The sequence below is a fragment of the Euleptes europaea genome, chromosome 1 (genome assembly GCF_029931775.1).
Source record: "Euleptes europaea isolate rEulEur1 chromosome 1, rEulEur1.hap1, whole genome shotgun sequence".
Classification (NCBI taxonomy): Eukaryota; Metazoa; Chordata; class Lepidosauria; order Squamata; family Sphaerodactylidae; genus Euleptes; species Euleptes europaea.
Window position 1 is genome coordinate 141,806,191 of NC_079312.1, and position 23,234 is coordinate 141,829,424.

The 23,234-nt window shown below is 42.4% G+C and overlaps 1 protein-coding gene across 1 annotated transcript in view; it reads right to left on the reverse strand.

Annotated features, from left to right (window-relative positions):
• The window catches only part of LOC130476773 (ABC-type organic anion transporter ABCA8-like), a 145,924-nt gene extending 137,214 nt beyond the window's left edge, over positions 1–8,710 (reverse strand). The window contains exons 1-2 of the mRNA XM_056848765.1: positions 8,560–8,710; positions 5,429–5,587 (exon numbers count right to left, since the gene is read on the reverse strand). Of these exons, the coding sequence (XP_056704743.1) occupies positions 5,429–5,587; positions 8,560–8,710 (310 nt within the window). The remainder of the gene's footprint in view (positions 1–5,428; positions 5,588–8,559) is intronic.
• Positions 8,711–23,234: the final 14,524 nt, after the last annotated feature.

Genomic DNA, 23,234 nt, shown 5'->3' on the forward strand with positions numbered 1-23,234 from the left:
AAATGAAAAAGGATGCAAGTGATCTGTGTTGGAAGTGTGGAGCTCAAAAGGGTACATTTATGCATGCCTGGTGGTATTGTAAGAAAATTAGAAAATTTTGGAGGTTAATTATATTGGAAACTAATAAGTTGTTAAATACAAAGATTAAAAAAGATCCCGCATTTTGTTTACTGGGAATTCCAAAAAAGAATATGGATAAATCTGATAGAGTGGTATGTCAATATAGTTTTGCAGCAGCAAGAATTACAATAGCAAAGAAATGGAAATAAGTAAATAAACCATTCATAAAGGACTGGAGAGAGAAATTGTGGATGTATATGTGGATGGTTAACAGATTCTTTACATGGTAAAGATATGGAACAGTATAAAATAACTTGGTCAAAGGCCATCGCATTCTGGGATGAACTGGCGAAAATGAATTTTAGTAGTATAGTTAATGAATTATAGTTAACATTTTATATAGATAAAAATAGTATAAGATAAGTTTAAATACTGTCAGACTACTTCTCCGGAAGTCAACTGGTGGTGGGTGACACGAATAAGGTGGGTGGAGGGTTTAGGGCACTGGTTAAGGCATAATATTATAATAGTAGATGTAGAACTGGATTATATGTGTATTGTTATATTTGTTATATTTTATAATGTTTTTATGTTTTATGTTAAGTTTTATGTTATGTTATATGTTTTATGTTATTTAAAAAAATGAATGTCTGCTAACGTTTTGAATGTTCCATCTTCTTTGATTATATCTCTATACCTCATTGAGCCATACTTTTTTTGTCCATAGTGGTGCCATAAACGCTGAATGGGGCCATCATTAATGAGGGATTAGGACTTAATCTTGGTTTTAGTTTTTGCCACGTTGTAATCATATTACCCACGGTTGGATGATCTCTCTTATCTTCCAGCTGTTTTTGGGGATTTCCCCCCCCCCCATAAAAGTTGATGTGGACCACCTTGCAAATCTATTAATTCTAATTTAGTATTTCTGTTATTTGGGTAGGTTATCCAGTCCTTAATCCAAGCCAGGGTTGCAGCTTGATGATATAATTTTAGGTTTGGAAGGGCGAGTCCTCCTCTTCTTTTAGTATCCATCATTATTTTAAATTTAATTCGTGGACGCCTTCTCTCCCATATGAATTTATTGATTTTTTGTTGCCATATAGTATTTTATCATTTTTTATTGGAATCGTTTGAAAGAGGAAATTTAGCCTTGGTAACACATTCATTTTTACAATAGCAATTTCACCCAGCCAAGAGACTCTTAGTTTAGACCACATGAGAATATTTTTTTCTATTTTGTTCCAAACTTGTTCCTACCAAGCTTTGATTGGAAGAGACTCTCCCTGCTTTGCGGAAATTATGCAGGTCCTTCTTAATGAGTCAAAAGCCCTAATACCAGACCGAGCTCATGTGGGAGAGGAAGAGGTAAACCAGCCCGGACCGTCTAATACCCCGCTGACGAGATCCTCAGCAGGTGGGGAGCAGGATACACGAAAGGCCTGGGAAGGAGACCCTGTGTTTCAGCATTCCCAACAGCAGGACCCCACTCTTGCCGCCCTTTGAGGGATGGTATTGGTGAGTGAGGGGAGGGTGATGGACTCGCGTAGGGCTCAGCGATGGCCCCAGATAAGATTGAAGCAGGGACTCTCCCCAGGGAGAGATACTACAACTGTTAATACCACAGGCATACCAGGGTCAGTTGCTCCAGATGAATCATGACCACACATGGGTGGGACATCAGGGAGTTAAGAACACCCTGAACAGATTACTGGAGAAGTTCTTCTGGTCCTCCATTTCATGGGATGTAAAAGCTTTTTGTCGGTCATGCCCCGAGTGTTAGCGTTACACTCATAGGGTGCCGGCCCGGGCCCCTTTGCATCTATTACCCATTATCAGGGCCCCATTTGAACGAATTGCCATGGATTTTGTAGGGCCACTTCCCCGGACCCCATGGGGGAATAGATTTATCCTCGTAATTATAGATTACGCCACAAGGTTTCCCGAAGCCATCCCCCTGAGAACCATGCAGGCCGCAGGGGTGTGCCGGGCCCTGATCCAGGTATTTTCCAGAGTAGGGTTGCCGAAGGAGGTAATTTCCGACAGGCGCCTCATTTACGGGAAACATCACTAGACAGTTATGTAAGGTGCTCAAAGTCCAACAAATCTTTACATCCGTGGCCCACCCTCAGACGGATGGGTTGGTGGAACGGTTTAATCAGATGCTCAAAGGGATGCTACGCAAGGTGGCTAATGAGCATCCCAACCAGTGGGACTTGATGATAGACCCCATACTATTCGCAGTTCGGGAAACCCCTCAGACCTCCACTGGCTTTGTGCCTTTTGAGTTATTGTATGGGCGTAAGCCCCGGGGCCTATTGAGTCTGATCGAACAAGAGTAGAGGGGTACGTCTCAGGGGCCTGAGGAAGTCGAACTGTCGGAATATGTGAAACAGCTACAGGATTGACTGGAGGCCTCTTGGAGGCCAGACACCTCCAGAAAGCACAAGACGTCCAGAAGGCATATTATGACCAGAAGGCCAAGGCACGGTCCTTACAGATGGGCGACAAGGTACTCGTGAAAGCTTGCATGTTTGGGACAAGGGAGGGGGATCCCTGGAGAGGTCCCTTCGAGATCACAAAAGTTTTGGGACCTTGCACATATGAGGTGCGGTGCGGGTCGCGAGGACGACAGAGGAAGCAGGTACACATAAACGACCTGAAAGAATGGGTAGAGTGGGAAGCAAGGGCGCAAGAGTGTCATTTAGGGACAGAGCCCCCAGAGCTTCGGGAAGGAGATATTCCGTGAGCTTCGACCGATAGCAGCCCCGTAGAGCCTCATAAAAGAAGCCGGGGAAGCCAAGGCTGAGGAGGAGCCCAGTCAGAGGTCCTATTGCTGGCTACAGACAGCTGTATGACCCTGGCGTCTTCTGAGGGAGAGGGTGACTCAGACTCTCCCTCAGAATGGTCTGAGGCCGAGGAGGCTCCCTTGGCCAGACCCTTCCAGCTCACTGAAGAGAAGAGGGCTGTTCCCCTAGAGGCCGCCAGCTCTACACCTCCCCATATAAGTGCAGCTGCAATCATGCCTCATTCTTGGTGACACAGACAATTACTCAGACCAGAAAGCCCATATGTTCATGCCTCTCCTTCCAAATTTAAGTAATTTGGGTGCCAGAGTCAGCAGGATATGGTGAATGGCTAGATGAATGTAAAGGTGGTGCATATAGGCCTCTATTTTGAGCAATGGACAGCATACCATACTACATATGACTGTGTACACCACAAGCAGGCTGGAAGGGGGAAGAAGGTTCCATTAAACTCATTCCAATCAAAATGAATGGCAATAGTATCAAACAAGTAAATAGCTTTAAATATTTGGGGGTTGCGTTACAGGCATCGGGGTCAAATCTCGCCCACTGTAACTATGTGGCAGAATGTGCGGAGAGTTCAGTGCATGCTATAATTACATTTTTCTACTCAAGGGGAGGTTTCTATATTCCAGCTGCTTTAAAGCTATTCCAAGCAAAAACACTGTCTCTAATGGAATATGGATCTTATATAGGGTCATCAACTACAGGGCTAGAGCGGCTAGAGAAAGTACAGTCTAAGTTTTTGCATGCCATCTTACAAGTTCCTTCCTGTGTCTCTAACTCTATGGCTCATCTTGAAATGGGCATGATTAGAGTGAGGGTAAGGATTTGGCTCATGCCCTGCTATCAATGGTTTAAAGTAAAACAATCCCAGCAAGGACTTCTACCGCTGCTTGAACAAGACCAATATAAATCTAAATGGGAAACAGCAGTCTAATATGATCTAGAAAGGTTGGGTCTATCCCCACAGGACCTATTGAAATTGGATAAAAACCACATTAAACAAATAGTAAGACAAAGGGTAGAGGACATCAAACAGCAGCATGACATAGCAAGGACACCCAGCTTCTTACAAAGAACATATCTATTAGCTCCACTCTCATATCTTATGGAGCTAAGTGCAATCAAACTACGTAGAATCTTTACACTAGCTAGATGCGATGTACTACCATCTGCTGTATTGGAAGGTAGCTATAATATTCCACTTGCAAGGAGGATCTGTCCATGCGAACTTGGAGAAGTCGAGACTAGGGAGCATATTTTCTTTAAATGCCCTATGTATAATCAGCTTCGACTAGCCATATTATCCCCGCTATTGGAAAATCTATCTGGTTATTCTAACAAATATAAACTTGGAAAACTACTGGCAGACGAAATCCCTTCGACCACAAGACAGGTTGCCAAATTTTGCGTTGCAGAGATTATACTATGTAGTAAATTAAAAAGCAAAGATGCAGATAAAATTGAGTTTAAACTACTGGATTTCAAAAGCGGAGAAACCTGATGGCTGTTTTGTTTATAGAAAAGACATACTAGTTAAATTACTATGCGGTAATTTGATTTTAATTTTGATAAGTTTTTACATCATATTTTATTTGAAATGCTGTAAGATTGTTACATATAGTTTGTATTTATTGGTCTTTGACCGCAAATAAAATTCATTCATTCATTCAACAAATTCCAATCCCCCTGCAAACTTGGAAGGGGGCACAGAACATTACAGTGCGGGGATACCTTCCTCAAGCTGTGTAGGATCCAAGCAATTATTTTATTAATTGCTTTTTTTACATTATATATGATAAGTTAGGGTTCAGACACATGAGGCATGCACCAAAATAAAAATAACTGTAATCGTTTATCACCAAACAAACACTGAATTCTCCTCACTTTCCTGAATGCTCTCTAAATCATACCACCTGCAGTTCCTCCTCTGTAGCCAACAGGAATCCTCTGTACTCACAACCTGTGTGTCCCTTATAAGTAGGGCTGCCAACCTTCAGGTAGTGACTGGAGATCTCCCAGAACTGCAACTAGTCTCCAGACTACAAAGATCAGGTCCCCTGGAGAAAATGGCTACTTTGGAAGGAGAACTGTATGGCATTATGCCCTGCCGAGGTCTTTCCCCTCCCCAGGCTTCACTCCCAAAATCTCCAGATATTTCCCAACCCAGACCTGGCAACCCTACTTATAAGGAAGTGTCTCCAAATTACAACAATCACTACATTAGAAACATGCTTAGACTGAGAGTACAAAATGTCACTTGATTTCATTGTATTTACATGGGTATCTAGGAAGTCTAATGTAAATATAAATTTATCTTGCATTTAGGGATTGCCAGCCTCTAGGTGGGGCCTGGAGTTCTCCATAAATTGCAACTGATCTGCATACTTCAGAAATCAGTTCCCCTGCAGAAATGGCTGCTTCAAAAGGTGGACTGTATGGCCTTGTACCCTGCTGAGGGCCTCCCCCTCCCCCATCCCTGCCCTCCCTAGGCTCCAACCCCCCTCCAAATCTTCAGGAATTTCCCAGTTTGGAGCTGGCAACCCTGCTTTAATTACCTGTGCCTGCAATGTAGTCATTTGGAGAAGATACAGCTCTTAAAGGAAATCGGAGTCGATAGGAAAAGTTATCCTGAAATATAACGCCAATGATGCCTTCATCCTTCTTGTGGGCTTCTTCTATTGCCTTTTCATCTTCCATGAGTTCTGTTCTTATACCTTTAGTATGGAAATTGTTTAGTTATTACAAGGAACCCCACATAGCCTTCTTGTTTTCAAAGACGGCTTTCTGCACCCGAGTAACACTCCATGGTTCCCTCACGAGAGATAGGCATGAGCCAGAACATCAGTTCTAGAATTCTTGAAGGAATCAGTGGCTAGGCTGAACTTTAATTTGTTGGCTCAAACTCTACTTGGCTCAACTCTAGCTGGCTAAGGCAAAGAAAAGTAAATTGCTTGCAACCTTGCTTCAAGGTTTGGGGGAGTACAGGGTCAAGGAAGGTGGCACAACCCCTCCTCTTCCCATTCGGAGGCCTGGGGAAGATTATCCCATTTGGTGTCCAGATTGCTGAAGATGAGCTGGAGATTGGGTTGCCAACCACCAGGTAATAGCTGGAGATCTCCTGCTATTACAACTGATCTCCAGCTGATAGAGATCAGTTCATCTGGAGAAAATGGCTGCTTTGGCAATTGGACTCTATGGCATTGAAGTCCCTCCACTCCCCAAACCCCGCCTCTTCAGGGTCCTCTCCAAGAACCTCCTGCCGGTTGCAAAGAGGGACCTGGCAACCCTAGCCGGAGAGGGAGGAGCCTCACAAAACAATGAGTAAAAGGGGAGCCTGGGCTGAAACTAAGCCCTCATTCAAATGGGGTCACTGAGAGCAATGTGAAATAATTACAATCTGGAGTCTTTTGAATCACTCTCAACCAAAATAATCAAGAGGAAATAAAATTGGCTAAAAAACTGAATGAAATTTAACATGTCTTTTTTTACAGAATTTCATTATTCACCCCTGATATTTACCTTTGACTTACTTTTCACTTGAATGCAGATTTTCTTTTTCAAGCGAACAATTTAGAAAGGAAAATGCTGGTGCTCCACGACTCTCCACAATTGGCGTCACGGGCAATATAACAAACAGAGAGAGGGGGCCTGCAAAACTTGTGAGGGAGATTTCATCTGCACCATCCCTCAATCTCTCCATTCCTTCTCCCCGCTCAGTTGGCTGCCACAGCCACCTGTCTGCTAAAGGGGAGAGCAGGAATGCAGAGGAAAGCCTGTTCCAACCCCTGCCCTGCCAGCAGACAGGTGGTGACAGCATTCAGAGGCTTTAAGCAGGAAGCGTGGGGGTGCACTTACTGCTTCATCCTTCCCTCCCAACCTCTTTAATATCTAGTTAATTGAGGGTTAACAGTCTGAAGTGCTGCTTTTGCTACTGCCTCCCCTTCCCCACACTTGCCTCCATGTCCACTCCCAGCTCTCCAGCCACTGCACCGTCTTTATTGTTACGCCGCTTTCTCCTCTCTGGGTTTTTTAAATCTCCTATCTAATGCTGACTATGATCGGATGAGATCTGCAACAGCGTTTCTTTTCAGAGTTGCAAATCTGCACCTTGGGAGGAGTTTTGGGAGGAGTTAAAAAGAAACTTTTCAGATTTTTCTGCAACTATAGAAGTTGTCCTGGGTTTGCAAAAGAAATCTTTGTCTGTACATGGCCCCAGAAATGCTAATTTTTTTTAACCTACATTCTGTGGCCATTGTTTAGGATTAGATCCATGATTTTAAGGCAGGTTTACCCAGAAGCAATGGGACAATCTAGGATTCTTCCCCCAAACCTCTGTGGAAACCAGAGAGTTTTCGGAGGAGCTCGCTAGAGCATTTGTGTTGCTGCCAGGTAAACCCGGAAGTGATGTCATTGTGCTATACACACGGGACACCACACCCAACTACACAAAGCTCCTGACAGTTGCCAGGAGGGACCTGGCAACCTTACTTTCCAGGTAACAATAACCATTCCTGTCAATACTAGAAACCCGGTTGTCACTGGTGCCCTCCCTCTAGGCTACCTAAAAGCAGAAAGCCTGTCTGAAAAGACAGATACTAAATGGTTTTACTGCTTGACCTAGATTTTTCAGAATGGTTTTTAAATCTGTTCTATGCATCTATCTTGATGAAATGTTCTAGAGAACTCAGAAGCTTGTATGTTGTATCACTCTGGTTGATTTTTATAAAAGTTATGATGTGGTTTTGAACCAGCATGGCTTCCTGACATGAGATCCAGTGTGGTGTAGTGGTTAAGAGTGGAGGTTTGGAGAGGTGGACTCTGACCTGGAGAACCAGGTTTGATTCCCCACTCCTCCACATGAGCGGAGGATGCTAATTTGGTGAACTGGATTTGTTTCCCCACTCCTACACATGAAGCCAGCTGGGTGACCTGGGGCTAGTCACACTCTCTCAGCCCCACCTACCTCACAGGGTGTCTGTTGTGGGGAGGGGAAGGGAAGGTAATTGTAAGCCAGTTTGATTCTTCCTTAAGTGGTAGAGAAAGTCAGCATATAAAAACCAACTCTTCTTTCAAACTGTCTGTTTTTCATACATTCACACCAATTCTGAAAAGCACTTTAAAGAGCACAACAGGAGGGGATCAATAGGCAAAGAGAAGTGTGTAATAATATTACATTTAATAAAAATAAAAAAAATAGTCAATGAGAGGTGCCAAGTCCCAATCCTGCCTGAAAATGGCCCTTTGATATGAAAATCCTTTCACTTTTATTCTGAAGGCATGGAATGCTGAGAGAAAGGCAGTTGAACATAATGTTATTGTTACAAAAAAAGGTGAACACATGAAGCTATTTTATAATGAATAATACCCTTGGTCTACTAAGATCTGCCCTGTCTTCTCTAATAAGCAGCATCTCTACAGGATGTCAGGATGTGTTCCATGTCACCTACTACCTCTACATTGAATTGAACTTGAGACTAATGCATGCAAAATACATGTCCTGCTAGTGAGCCCCAGCCCCTCCTCAGGTGCACACAGAAACATTCTCCTTGTTTTGTCCCATGTCCCAAACCTAAGGCCTGCTGTAGAAAAGTCTCTAGAATTCAGCCAAAATGAGCACCGACTCAGATGAAGCCTTGCAAAAGCAGTAATATACCAGACAGTATATACCTTCATGCATTGCATATACCTTTAATAACAGAGACTTTTTCTACTTTCTCCATTATCTCTCTTGCTGTTTTTGTTCCTGGAGTATAAGCAATTGTAAGTGCAGTAAAATTGAAGGGGAGGTCATCTAGTTGTCCAAGGTCTCTCTGAGGTATTTCTTCAATTGAGGCCATATAGAATAATACTGGTATCATTAATATATGAAGAAGAAGAAGAAGTGATAAGAACCATTCCTGGAGATAATAGAGATGACAATGAGCATAACACCTGCAATAATTCATTGGAATTTTGATGCTATGAGTATATCTTGCTTAAATTATAGGGTTAATACCATTGGGCAGCCACAGTCACTCATGATGATGGGCACAGATCAGAGGGATTCACTCTGTACTCACAGCATAGATATATACATTATCATGCAGACATGCATGCACACATATACACATAGCAGGAGGGATCAGGGAGAGGTAAAGACGCTATACTCATATTATGTAAAGAATGACAAAGCCAGTAGAACAAACTGTGGTATTGATTTTTTGTTTCATAAAATTCTGTTTTATTTGATCCAAAATCCTGGTTATAAACTCATGAAGCTTATTGGGTACAAAGGAAAAGTGTGTGTGTGTGTGTGTGTGTGTGTGTGTGTGTGTGTGTGTGTGTGTGTGTGTGTGTGTAAAGTACCATCAAGTTGCAGCTGACTTATGGAGACCCCAGTTAGGCTTTCAAGGCAAGTAAGAAGTAGAGGCGGTTTGCCATTGCATTCCTCTGCAGAGTCTTCCTTGGAGGTCTTGCTTCCAAGTTTCGACCCTGTTTGGCTTCTGAGATCTGACAAGACTGAGCTATACCATGCCGCCTTCCCTCCCAGAAGAAAGTGACCAATCATGAAAATCAAGAAAAGATGTGTAAATATATATTTTAATTACACACACACAAAGGTGCTTAACTGCCATGGGAGCTACAAAAAGGCATTGGCCTGTGAGCCACACTTTACCTATTGACAAGTCACATGTAGCTTGGCCATGCTTGCCTATAGAGTAATCCTTTTGACCTGGATGGCGCAGGCTAGCTTGATCTCATCAGATCTCAAAAGCTAAGCAGGGTCAGCCCTGGTTAATAATTGGATAGGAGACCACCATGGAATACCAGGGTCACTATGCAGAGGAAGGTAATGGCAAATCACCTCTGTTAGTCTCTTGCCTTGAAACACTCTATTGGGTTAACATAAATCAGCTGCGACTTGACAGCACTTTACACACACATTCCTTTTGGCACATACATCACCCCCAGTTCAGCTGTTGTGGCATGCAACAATCAGTGGGCCTGGATGGAAGTATCAGTTTTCGCACATCTAGACACAGCCAGCTAGTAATACAGCCTAGTAAATTATAAGAAATACAAAATACTCAAGAATGTACAGTCTGATGCATCCCTCGAAGTGGCTAGAGCTTCTCAAAAGTAGAAATACTCCAGATGCCACTCACCTGATCTTCCCATTTCCAAGTTCCGTACAAGACTTGGATTGCAATGATCATTAAAAAAATTTTCTGACAATTGTTTTAGGGAAAGTCTTCCAATAAATCACCATACATCAAAGATTATGAACTTCTCTAAGAAGAGAAAATAGCCCTCTTTTTATTGTCGAAGGCTTTCACAGTCAGAGTTCATTGGTTCTTGTAGGTTATCCGGGCTGTGTAACCGTGGTCTTGGAATTTTCTTTCCTGACGTTTCACCAGCAGCTGTGGCAGGCATCTTCAGAGTAGTAACACCCTGTTACTACTCTGAAGATGCCTGCCACAGCTGCTGGCGAAACGTCAGGAAAGAAAATTCCAAGACCACGGTTACACAGCCCGGATAACCTACAAGAACCAAAGCCCTCTTTTTGTTGGGGACTAGATGGCACTGATGTTGATCAGGTTAAAGAGTTTGCTTGGTATTCTTTTTTCTTATACCATTAACAACTATATATTAAGCATCAGGTTCTCCTTAATAAGGCAGTTGGAGTTTTTAGTTCAGAGAGAAAAATCTCGTACTAAACAAGGAACACAATGTATCAATACCATTTCAGCAGGAGTGCAAGTTACAAGAATGTTATTCTGAGAGAGTGTCAGCAGTGGCTGTGAGTACAGACAAGGTGAAACTAGCAGTCCTACAAGCTGGAAAATACTTAGACACCAGTAAATACATTTAAGGGACCCACATGAGATGCTGTAGGAATACTGTTTTCCTCCTGCCATAAACTTGGTCTATTGTTTATAGAAAACACAGCAATGGAAGCCAGTCTCTCTTCTTTCTCGTGAATGGTTTTTCATTGTTACAACATTCAAAGAACAATGGAAAAGTTGCACAACAAAACCCAAAGCCTGTAAGTGTTGTGCAAATTTTGTTAAATTTTTACACATTTAAATGGAATCCAAATTCAAGGAAAGAAATGCTATGCTCATCCAGAATCTTAATTATTTTCTCACAATTAGCTTTTTATACTTGCCTGGAAACATTGTGTTTTCATCCTCCATTTCACAATTATATTTTTCAATAAGAGTACTTTAATTTGTTGACACATACTGGCATTTCTCTGGTGTTCTTTCTTCATTTCAGGATCCACTTTCAAATTATAGAGAGAGAAATGTTTTACAGCAGGCAAAGTACAATGCTGAGTGAAGGTAAAAATTAATGGTAAAACAAAGCCTCCCCCCTGCTTATTTGAACAGGGTTTGGTACATATCTGTTTTCTTAAAGAGATCGATATCTGAAAATGGGATGATACCAAGCACTAGTTGGACTCAACAAATGCCAGGGCTTGGCCCAACCCACTTGGCCCTATCTTTAACTGTCCCCTTTTCCTTATCATGCTGTAAAACAACTAGTGATTAACATGATCACTGAAGTAATAACGGCTAACTGCCTTGTGACCCAGAAAGTGAGCTAGGCTCTTCATCACTGGTGTGATTCCACTTCCCTAGAACAAAATATTTAAACATTTATGAAGTATTGCTACTACTGACATTGAGGTGGCAAGTTAGCATCCTATAGTTATAATGTGCCTTTGAGGCCATCGATTCCAACCCTTATTCAATCTAGGAAGTCTAATGCTAGGCCATTTCCAACAGATAGTTGTCCAGCCTCTACCTGAAGATTTTCAGGAGAGGAGAATCCCCCACATAACTGGTTCCACCATCATACCACTCCTAACATTCCGTTGAAATCTACCATGCAGTAACTTAAGTCAATTAGCTGTAATTGTCTTCAGGAGCAGCGGAGAAACGGTTTCAGTTGAGTTTCATTTTCTAAGTTTCAGTGCAGCTTTCCAATCAATCAAGGCAATTTTGAATTGTATTTCTTTTTGTATTAAATTTGCAGATGATACTAAGTTGGGAGGGGGTAGCAAATATGGTAGAAGACAGAGCCAGGATACAGAATGATCTTGGCAGGCTGGAGAATTGAGCTAAAACTAATAAAATGCATTTCAACAGAGATAAATGTAAAGTTCTGCATTTAGGTAGGAAAAATCAAATGCATAATTATAGGATGGGGGAGATTTGTCTTAGCAGTAGTGTGTGCAAAAAGGATGTAGGGGTCTTAGTAGACCATCACTGAATATGAGTCAGCAGTGTGATGCGGTAGCTATGATGCAGTAGCTAAAAAGGCAAATGCGATCTTGGGCTGTATCAACAGAAGTATAGTGTCCAGATCACGCAAAGTGATGCTATCGCTTTACTCTTGCTCTGGTTAGACCTCACCTAGAGTATTGTGTTCAGTTTTGGGCCCCACAATTTAAGAAGGATGTAGACAAGCTGGAACATGTCCAGAGGAGGACAACAAAGATGGTGAGGTCCTATGAGGAAAGGTTGAAGGAGCTGGGTATGTTTAGCCTGGAGAGGAGAAGACTAAGAGGTGCTATGATAACCATCTTCAAGTATTTGAAGGGCTGCCATATAGAGGATGGTGCTGAGTTGTTTTCTGTTGTCCAGAAGGTCAAACCAGAACCAACAGGTTGCAATTAAATCAAAAGAATTTCCGGCTAAACATTAGGAAGAACCTTCTAACAAAGCAGGCTTCCCCATGAGGTGGTGTGTTCTCCTTCCCTGGAGGTTTTTAAGCAGAGGCTAGATGGCTATCTGCCAGCAGTGCTGATTCTATGACCTCAAGCAGATCATGAGAGGGAGGGCAGGAAGGTTTGCATCAGTGTTTTGCTCTTGTGGCCTTTTCTTGCATGCCCAGGGTAGTGCGATTACCACTTTGGGGTCAGGAAGCAATTTTCCTCCAGGCCAGATTGGCCAGGGATCCTGGAGGGTTTTTTTTTTTGTCATCTTCTGGGCATGGATTAGGGGTCACTGGGGTGTGGGGGGAGGTAGTTGTGAATTTCCTGCATTGTGCAGGGTGTTGGACTAGATGACCCTGGTGGTCCCTTCCAATTCTATGATTTTGTCTTTGCTGTGCCTCCCAGTATTGCATTATCTTCACATCTGATAATGAATCCCTTCACACCCCCTTCACATATGAGTCACTGATTTAAAATGTTGAAGTGTACTGGGCCAGAGTACCCAGCACAAAGACCTACAGCATCCTATGCAAGACCTTCCTCCAGAGACAGCAGCAACCACCAGATGACTTTTGACACCTGACTTGCATGACTCACCCAGACCCAGCTCCTTGCTACTATTCAACAGCAGCCACCTCAAGAAAACAAGTTTTGTGTAATGGTTAGAATTTCAGACTAAGATCTGTGAGACTTGAGTTTGAATCACCACACTGCTGTGGAAGCTCACTGAGTGACCTTGGGCCAGTTATACATTATCCGTCTAACTGACCACATAGGTAGGAGTTAGGGTTGTATAAAAAAAAAGAACATTTGGTAAATTTCAGGATCAGGTTTATTGGGCACAATTTTGTGGGTAAATACAAAATAAGCCAAATACCCATACCGATAAATGGGTATTTCGGCTTTATTTCCGGGTTTCCTAAAAAAAATTGGGTCCATTATACTCTATGGGGATTTTTCCCCAAAGCTCCTGTGGGGGCATTTTTGGAGATTGAGTCACCAAATTTGCAGCATAGCTTCAAGGGACTCTCCTTAAACAGACACTGAAGATTGGTGAAGTTTGGGACAGTGGGTCCAATTTTATGGGCCCACAAAGGGGTCGCCCCCATCCTCCAGTCATTTGCAAGCCGAACTGTCAATTGGTTTTCAGGTTCAGAAGTTCAGCATTGCCAAAGACTGGTGGAAAGAGCTGATTGGCAGGCTGGCGCCTCAAAGTCTGGGGGCTCTGTTCAGATCTGGGGTGCATATGCAATGTCTATTCAAACTAGCTTCTAGTCTATGCAAACTAGCTTCCAAACTGAAGAAAACAGCTTAAATGCAAGAAAAATACAGCACAGAAAACATTTCTTTTGGTGGCAAATGACAGTGAACTGTTGTTATAGTCATCAAAAATCTGATTTCAAGAGTTAGTCATGGTGTGGGGAAACGAAGCCGCTATTCAGGGCGATCTTTAGTTTGAGAGCAGATTTTCATTGGGGGGTGGTGATATTGAAGCCACCCAAAGTCATGACCAAGGCAGCTCTTGTGAAAGAGATTGCTCATCCACATGGGTGAGGAGTCTTCTTCTGAAGCCTGTTTGTCAGCAGCTGTTGAAGCGGGCGCTTTTTAGTTGGGGGGTATATCCCTCCGGATGGGACTGGGTGAGCCCAGTGTTTTAAATGACCCTTCTGTCTCCAGACTATCCAGATCACTCCAGTGAATGGTGATGGATAGTTTGGTCAGATCAAGTTGGCTCTGATTACACGACCTCTACCTCAAAGGGGCCCCAACTATGGGGCCCTAACAAACCAGGCAAAGATAGAAAAATGGGAGAAAGCACAGAGCCATGCATCTGAGCAAAGGCGAATAACTTTTTTGGGAATCGTTTTTTTGGGAATCAGCTTTTTTGGGAATTGCCTATTTGGCTTCGGGCAGATTCCCAGGTTTTGCTATTTGGTCAACACAAAACCCAAATATTGCCAAAATGGCTAATTTCATGTTTATTTTCAGTTCGGGTATATCACAGCCCTAGTAAGATCACCAGGATGCCTCCTGGTGAGCCAATGGCCTCCCCTTGACCTATATGAAGCGAGGAGAGGCAAATGAGAGAGTGACCCTTTTCCAGGGCAATTTTCATTCCCAGTCTGCTCCAACTCACAGGGTATTTGTGAGGATAACATAGAGGAGAAGAAAATTATGTAAGCTGCTATGGGTTCCCATTGTGGAGAAAATTTGGGCATAAATAAAGTAAATAAATAAGAAATATAGTTGAAGATAGCAGGGCAGATAAAAGGCAGATTAGTTGGTGGGTTGGAAGGAGAGAAGGAAGCAGAGAAAACTGAGGATATGGGCATTTCCAGGAAGAGGGGAAGAAGAAATAGTTGGGGGAGAACAGGAAAATGATGTGCCCCTTGCAATTCCTTGCAGGTTCCCTACTATGTAACAGGGCTCTGCCTGGCAACTGTCACCGCACAACTAGACCACAGTTTTCCCAGGTAGAGGTTTTCAGGGGGAGCCAAGGAGGGACAGCTGAAGGAGGGGCCGATAAAGGTTGGTTGGTTGATAGGTATTGAAGGAGAGAAGGAAGCAGGAAAAAAAGAGGCTATGGGGGCTTTCATGGAAGAAAAAGACGAAATAGTGGGGGAGGGAAACATGAAATAGTCGGTCCCATGCTTGTATGTATCTAATTCACAGCAAGGCTAGATCTGTGAATACTTAAGTTTAGAGACTGGAGAAATGAACAGACAAGACAGATCTTTCTGCAAACCTGAAAACACCCCATCTTTGCAGAAAAATCTGAAATCTAAAACAAACAAAAACTTACAGGGTTAAAAACTAACACAAAATAAAAAGAGCACCTGTAGCTTTAAGAAATGTATGCCCGCTGTAGCCATTGCTAGGCAACCACAACAGTATTGCTAGCATTCCCGGCTTGAGTTTCTGTTAGGAAAAGGCAGGGGGAGGGAGTCAGGGCACTTTCCAGGGCTTTTTTGGATTTATTGAGGATTGAGCCAACACTAACTACCAGGAAACTTGATACCACACGACTTACCTGGTTCACCCAGGTCCTGCTGCTTGCTGCTTTTCAACAGCTGCCATCCAATGAAAGCCAGTGTAGTGTACTGGTTAGAGTTTCAGACTACACACTCAAATCATTATTCTGCCATGGAAACTCACTGCATGACCTTGGGCCAGTTACACCTTCAGAGCTTAATTTGCCTCACAGGCAGGAGCAGATTTGCTATTAAGAACCCAAGGATACCTTCCGGTTTAGCCAATGGTATCCCTCCCAGCGTGATGTAGTGGTTAAGAGCAGTGGTTAGCAGCAGTGGGCTCTAATCTGGAGAACTGGGTTTGATCCCTCACTCCTCCACATGAGTGACGGACTCTATTCTGGTGAACCGTGTTGGTTTCCCCACTCCTCCACATGAGGCCAGCTGGGTGACCTTGGGCTAGTCACAGTTCTCTTAGAGCTCTCTCAGCCCCACCTACCTCACAGGGTGACTGTTGTGGGGAAGGGAAGGTGATTGTAATAGGAAGCATATCTCATCACTGTTTTATCATATTGATTGGCTCATTTTGAGTGCAATCCTGAAGGGGGTGGAGCCTTCCAGGAACCAGCATGACCTCTATGCTGGTGTCCATGCCACTTGCACCATGCAAACCGGCCTGGATGCCGGTATAAGGCAACTTACGCTGGTATCCCTGGATGTTGGCAGCAATGTGACGCTCGGGCACCAGTGCTACCTCCCATTGGCATTGTCCCAGTGTATCTCCCTGCACCGGCATCCTGGGAGGCATTCCCGGGGTGTTCCTTGGGGCGGAGCTGCCTTCAGGCAGCTTCCTAACCTTTTTTGGCCTGGAAATGCCCCTTCATGCTGCCGCATTGCTATGTGAACAACAGTAAAAATACACAACCGATGCTGCAAGACTTACAGTAAAGAAGAAACAGCACCATGAGGCCACTATATATATAGAAAGATCCTAAACTACAATTTTATGATTTTATAATGCAATCCCAAAATGTACATGCACAACTCTACAATCATACTACTAAGGATAACAATACAGAAGCCATTCAAAGCCACATAGAATACTCTATATGTTCTTCATATATATAAGCAGTCTATTTCAAGTCTAATGTTTGTGATAAAACACCGGTTGAAACAACACTGATTGAAGATTGAAGATGGTGTTGAAGATGGCTAAAAGCTGAAGATGACACCCTGGTATTCAGTTGTTTTGTCTAGCTTCCTCAGTTCAGACTGTATCCATTAAAAGGAGATGTATATACATTGCTGTGCAGAGGAAGGCACTGGCAAACCACCTCTGTTACTCTCTTCCCATGAAAACCCCAAAAGAGGTCGCCCTAAGTCAGCTGCGACTTGACGGCACTTTACACACACATATACATGAAACATCTTCCCTGGCATTCACAGCATAAACTAATGCAGCATTACTATGGCATCTATTTTCCTGGCGTTGTCCCATTAAGCACTATGGGGGATTTTCATGGTTTTCTATTTTTTAAATTTATTCCTTTTGTGGCTGGAAAGCCTCTGAGTGGCCTCTCCCAGCTGCTGCGTATCCCCCACCCCACCCCCAGGAATGGGCTGCCCATCTTTGTGCACTGTTCAAAGTGGTGGCTTTGATGTATTTTAGAAATTGTACTGATTAAGATCTTTCTTTTAAACAGGTTCTATTTAAAATTTTAAACTTACAGAAGGGAAAAATGGTCTTAACTCAAATAATCAATTGTTTCAGCAAATATAGATCCTACTTTCTTACAGCAACTATTGGCAGTTATAATTCTCATCTCTCCCTTAACTCAACAGAATTACTGAAAACTATACAATAGGGGTGTACACTTGGTTATACTTAAGCTAAAATTAAACCCCAAAGTAGCTGTTTCAGGTCAGTTCAGGTTACCTTAACAGTGTATTCCTAAGGAGATTTATTCCAGTCTAAACACATTTATTTCAATGGGCTTAGACTGGAGTAACTCTCCTTAGGAATGCACTGTAAGTGATTCCAAACACTCCTGAAATTCCAGGAATAGTGAAAGTTGATTTTCTATAATTTTGCATGTGTTTTGTGTTTTAGGGAAGTCCAGGAGCCAGGGGGGAAAGAGAGGAAATTGGCCCACCAAACAGCAGTTAGTTGGCATCTCTAGTCCCTTTAATTCAGGAGGCCAGGTCTACCTCATAGAGTATTATGGCAATTTAAAAGGGGCCAGAGATACTGAGTATTTGCTGATGGCTGGGCAGACCTGGCCTGGGAGGCTAGATCTACCGCCAGAGGAAGTAATGGGGCCATTATTTCCTATGGGCCAAGTCTCCCAACCATCAGGTGTTTGTCAGTATCTCTGTTTAAATTTTAAAGAACAATTATGTTCTATAGGTCTAGACCTGGCCCCCAACTCAGGAGGCCAGTTTCACCCTGTAGGACATAATGGGCTTTTAAAACTTAAAGAGATCAGATGTTCTGACTAACAGCTGATGGTCAGGTAGATCTGGACTGGGAAACTATGTTTACTGGCTATAGGAAATAACAGAGCCACTATTTCCTATGGGTAGTAGACTTAGGCTCTCAGGCCAGGTCTACCCAAACCATCCACTGTTAGTTGGAGGCCAGGTCTACTCAAATAGAACAGAACGGTCCTTTAAAAGTTAAAGATACCAAAGATGTTGATTAACACCTGTTTAGTGTAGCTAGATTCCCTTCCTCTGTCCTTTCCTGCTCTGGCTTTGTGTGGGGGGGGGGGAATGGGGAGTGTTGGAAGAATTGTCCTGAAATTTTTGGTCCAGAAAAATGCCTGAAATGGATTCCTGAAATGGCAAAAACATTCCTGAAAATTCAGAATAACAACCCCCCCCCAAAAAATAATAATCTGGAACTGAAATTAAATTACAAACATTTTGGAAGTTCACATCCCTACTACACAATAAGAGTCTGAGACAAGGAATGCATGCAGACAAAAAGGTTTTGTTTGGAATATTTGCTTTGCTGGTCAATGACCTTAATAAATTGAATTGAATTGCTGCCAATAGTTTTCGGATCAGTACAGAACAGTGGTCTGTTCTTTTAAACGTTCCAAGGGACTTACTGTTTGTCTACTGCTCCCAATACCCACCTTCCTCCCCTATCTGTTGTGGTCTTTAGTTTTACTCCGCAGAAAACACTGGAAGAGGAACAAGATGAGGAGACACAGCACAAAGATCTCTGACCCATCAATCCTGCTACCAGGAGACAGACCTTCCAATAAGCTGTACATCCCCTCCTCCTTTCCAAAAACAGAAATCTACTTCAAAAGATAAAAATAAAGTAGGAAATAATCTCAAGTAGGAAATATGGGTCTTTTCAGATTCATAAACAATGAGCAGGAGACTTGTTTTAATGAATCTATGGGTGATGCTAATTTTTTAAAGGAAGAACAAAATAAACTACAGGAATCAAAACTGCAGTGCTTTCTAAAGCTGCTTGGGGATTACAACATAAACGCTCAGTCCTTAGGGCAGAATTTTTTTTGGGGACCATTGGCATGCATAGCTGCAAAAACACATTAATTTTAAGTTTCCCAGGGATCAGATTTGGTGTTATTTCTCAAATATTTCAACATGAAATACAAGTACTAACATTCTTAAAAGGAAACACTTGGTTAGAACACTATTACTAGAAGGAAATGAGATCTCCGAGAAGTTTAGACTGGCGTAGTTAAAGAAAATCATTAATACTTGAATCAGCATTGGCAGACAGTTTCAGAAGTTAAACTGGACTCAGATTGCATTTAGTTCTGTGGTCTTTAACATTTTAATGATTGAGAGTTAACTAAACTGCAATCAGTTTCCTGTTCAAATAGTAACCTTTTTTTTTTTTGAATGAGCTTAAAAACCTGAACAAAGCCATCTGCAGCATCAGATATTAATATCATAGAAAGCTTACCTTAAGCAAGCAATCAGAGCTGGGAGTGCAGCACAGAATTCAGAAAGAACAGCAAACTGACATCAGTGGCAACTCTTTCTGTTTCATGGTGCCGTTATTGTTTCACTCCATTAATACAGCCAAAAAGGCAGGGTCAGTCATGACCACTTTGTTTTCACTAGTTCCTCCCATCCCAAGTCTTTCCCCTTGGACAGTGCAACAACAAGATTTTTGTTGTTCTGAGTGCTTATTCAAGGCTCATGCAGAATTCAGCACAGCCAAGGTTATTTGGAATATACGAAACTCTTTCAGCATCAAATTGGAAAGGAAGGTACGTTTTTCCTATGGTCCATGATATATAAATGTCAGGAGAATAAGCAGCCAGACTGAACCCTTTTATAAACATGTATGGTCAGAGTTCACCTGGTTTATCTCTGTGGGTTAAAAGTATTCATTGTGAAATACAGCTACATGTGATCTCCAAAACATCACCACAATGTGGTGGAAAATGTACTAATTTACTAACCAAGTAAAAATATTTCAAAATACAGTGGTTATCTTCACAGATAATCTGATCTGTGATATTTACCTGAAGTTATATCCCTCATCCTGGAATCAGAAAGCCATGTTGGTCGGCAATACAACAGCAAGATCATGAAATGCTCTCTACCAATAAAATCAGAAATAACCCAGGACAGACTGGTAGAAGAATGTGAGTGGAATGTGGAAGAGTCATGTTAATTTGCTGTTTTATGTTTTGTAACTCTAACAACCCAACAGGAACAAACTATTCTGCTGAGGGTTGTGAATTACGGTGGGCTCAACTGTTTCCCACTCTGGCCCTGCAACACCATCTTCAATTGTACCAGACAGAAGAAAGTGACCAAATCATACTGATTACAATGATATTCCCCTTTTCTGCCTCATTAACTTTGTCTCCCACCGCTCTGTCATCTAACTGGAGTTAAATATTGAAAAATGTCTCAAAATAACAAGCATGCCTGTGTGTTACAGACATTTTCAGGAATCTTTGCAATCAGTGGCAGCACCTCAAGAAACCAATGGGAGCATAAGAAGAGCCAAAGTATATTCTGATTGGCATGTTGTGTCACATACTAAATTCTTCCCAAACAGAAACTTCTCTTTAGTTCACATTTTCACTCCCCAGTTGGAAATGGATGGTTGGTCTTCTGTTAGGACAGAGGCTCTTCTACCAAGTCTCCTGTCCTAAGACCAAACCAAGCATGATAAAGTTCATGAACTATACCTGCCTGAAAAAGGTAAATTAGAAATCAAAATGAGGTTGCAACAAGAGGGAAAGGGGATTTAACACTTCAACCTCTATTCGTTTCACAAATGGAAAACAGGCTTTTAAAAAAAGGATCCATCTTTTACTCTTTAACATACTAACAACAGTACAGGACGCCCAGTTTCAGTGAGCAAAACTAGGCAGAAGCTGAATGATTAAATTTGTTCGTGTGCTGTTCCTATCTGTAATCAGGGTTTGCACATTCAATTTAGAGTTTAGATATGGAGACTATATCTTTTTGGTCCTCAGTGCTCAACCATCATGGATACAGAAATACAAAGAGAGATGGACAGACACAAGCAAATATACAAGGACCCGTCACCAACCAGGATGACATTCACTCATCATAAGGTGGTGTGTTTCCTTCTTCATTCTTCCTGATTGAGTAATGAGGGGCACCTCCCGTGTCTTGTGTCAAAATGGCACACATGATGCAAACTATAAAAAAAGAAAGAACAGTTGCCTAACCACCATCTTTTATTGCTACCTGTCCTTTTGTTGTTGTTCCGGGCAACAACCTGACTGGCAGCTGCCATTGAAACAAGTTCAATGACAAACATTTCAAAATCATTGGTCACGGGGAACTATGCAAGTACCAAAGCAGGCAAAAGAGAATCAGCAAGCAAGGTCACCTACTGCACATGCACGCAAACACACATACAGAAACAAAAGGCATCAAGACAAAGAGTTAAAGTAACAAATAATGCAAACAAGTTAGCAGCTAGACATATTGTTATGCCAAACTGCAGCTGTTTTATTATTAATGTAATGCAAGACAATGAACCTGGTAAAGATACATTCCATTGTTCCTTTTGGGTAAACTACCCCTCCTTCCAACCATACTGTAGTTAGGCTCTCCATTTTAAAAAAAACAAACACATTTTTTTTCTGATATTTTACACACTCAAGACTTTACCACCTTCCCTCTGGCACCCCAGGGCCCTCACTAACAGCTCAAGGAATTGTATGCACTCCAGGTCAGAACAGAGTGCACTACTAGGGTTGTGCATATTGGTATGCCCAAACAGAAAATAAACCCGAAATTAGCCGTTTCAGCAATATTCAGGTTTCAGTTTTACCAAACGACAAAACCTGGTGGTCCACCTGAAGCCAAATACATGATTCCCCAAAAAAAGCTGAAATATATATTCGGGGTTTCGGGTTTCAGCTATTCGCCTTCTGGGGAGTCTTCATGTTGTGGTTTGCTGTCTTTAAAGATGAGCTATCTCCTTTCTTTGTAATCCTGCCCCCTGGCTGGTTTCCAGGAGGGAGGGAGCAGGCATCTTGGAGTGGCCAATAGGAAGGCTCACTGGAGCTTCCCATGTGGCCAATGGCAGCAATGCATTTTGCATTGTTGCAAAGTCAGCTGGTGCAGTCTACCTGGATTGCAGCAGAGGACAACCTAAAGAGGAGGAGGGAGGAAGGCCAGGAGTTCTCAGTGGCCAGTAGGAACCCAGGTAAGGAAGAACAGTGTTCCTTGGCCAATAGCAGAAGGTGTTTTTTGGCTGGAGTTATTTTCAAACTTTTCTGTGCTTGGCCAAAGACTATAAAAGCAGGTCTGGTTCCCAGTGAAGTCCCTGGCTGTCTCATAGAGTCCAATGAACAGACAGCAAGGAGGAGGTTAAGTTCAACCGCAAACAGTTCTTTATTTAGCTAAACACAGAGCTGGGTGAGAACCACAGATAAGGCACAGGGTTACTCACAAAGGAAGGTCAGCATCATTTATGCATTAGAATGGGGCAGGCCCATAGCTGCTTACAAGCAGATTGATACACAAAAGCACCAATACACGTTAAGTGTCTACTCGATGTTAATTAGCATAGCCTATAGATATTGCCCGAAGGCGTCACTAAGCGAGTGCTTGATCTTGTGAGCTAGGAGAAGAAACTACATTCCTAAAGTTTGAGGTAGTTCAAAGACAGCTTTCTCTCTACTGGTGAAAGGCAGTACCAGGCAGAGTATGATTTGTTGGTTCAAAGCTTTTGGATGCCAACTTCCCTAAAGCTTCTATGTGTGTGCATATGAGTACATAGTGTTTTATACCAGCCCTTATATCTGGGCACTACACCAGACCAGGCTATTCCTCACAGAGGTTTTAAAGAGTCTGGTAGCAAAGCTTGGCTTTAGCGCCTGCCTGATTCTCCCTCTGCATCCTGGTGCCTCATCCTGACCTGCTGGATTACAACCTGCTGCTTGGATTGGATTCCTTCCTGCCTGCTGCCTGGAGGAGAACACATCGAAGGGTTTGAGATATAATCATTTTCCTTTTAAACCGGTTTTTGTATTTGGGGCTTATTTTTTATATTTTGCTAGAAGCCAGCAGGCCTTAGCCTGTTGGTTGGTGAAGGGGGTTACTATTTTTTTTAATAATATTTTTATTATTTTTTATACTACTTAAACAGAATATTCAACAATCAATGTAAGTAAGCATCAAAATGTAAATTCTAAT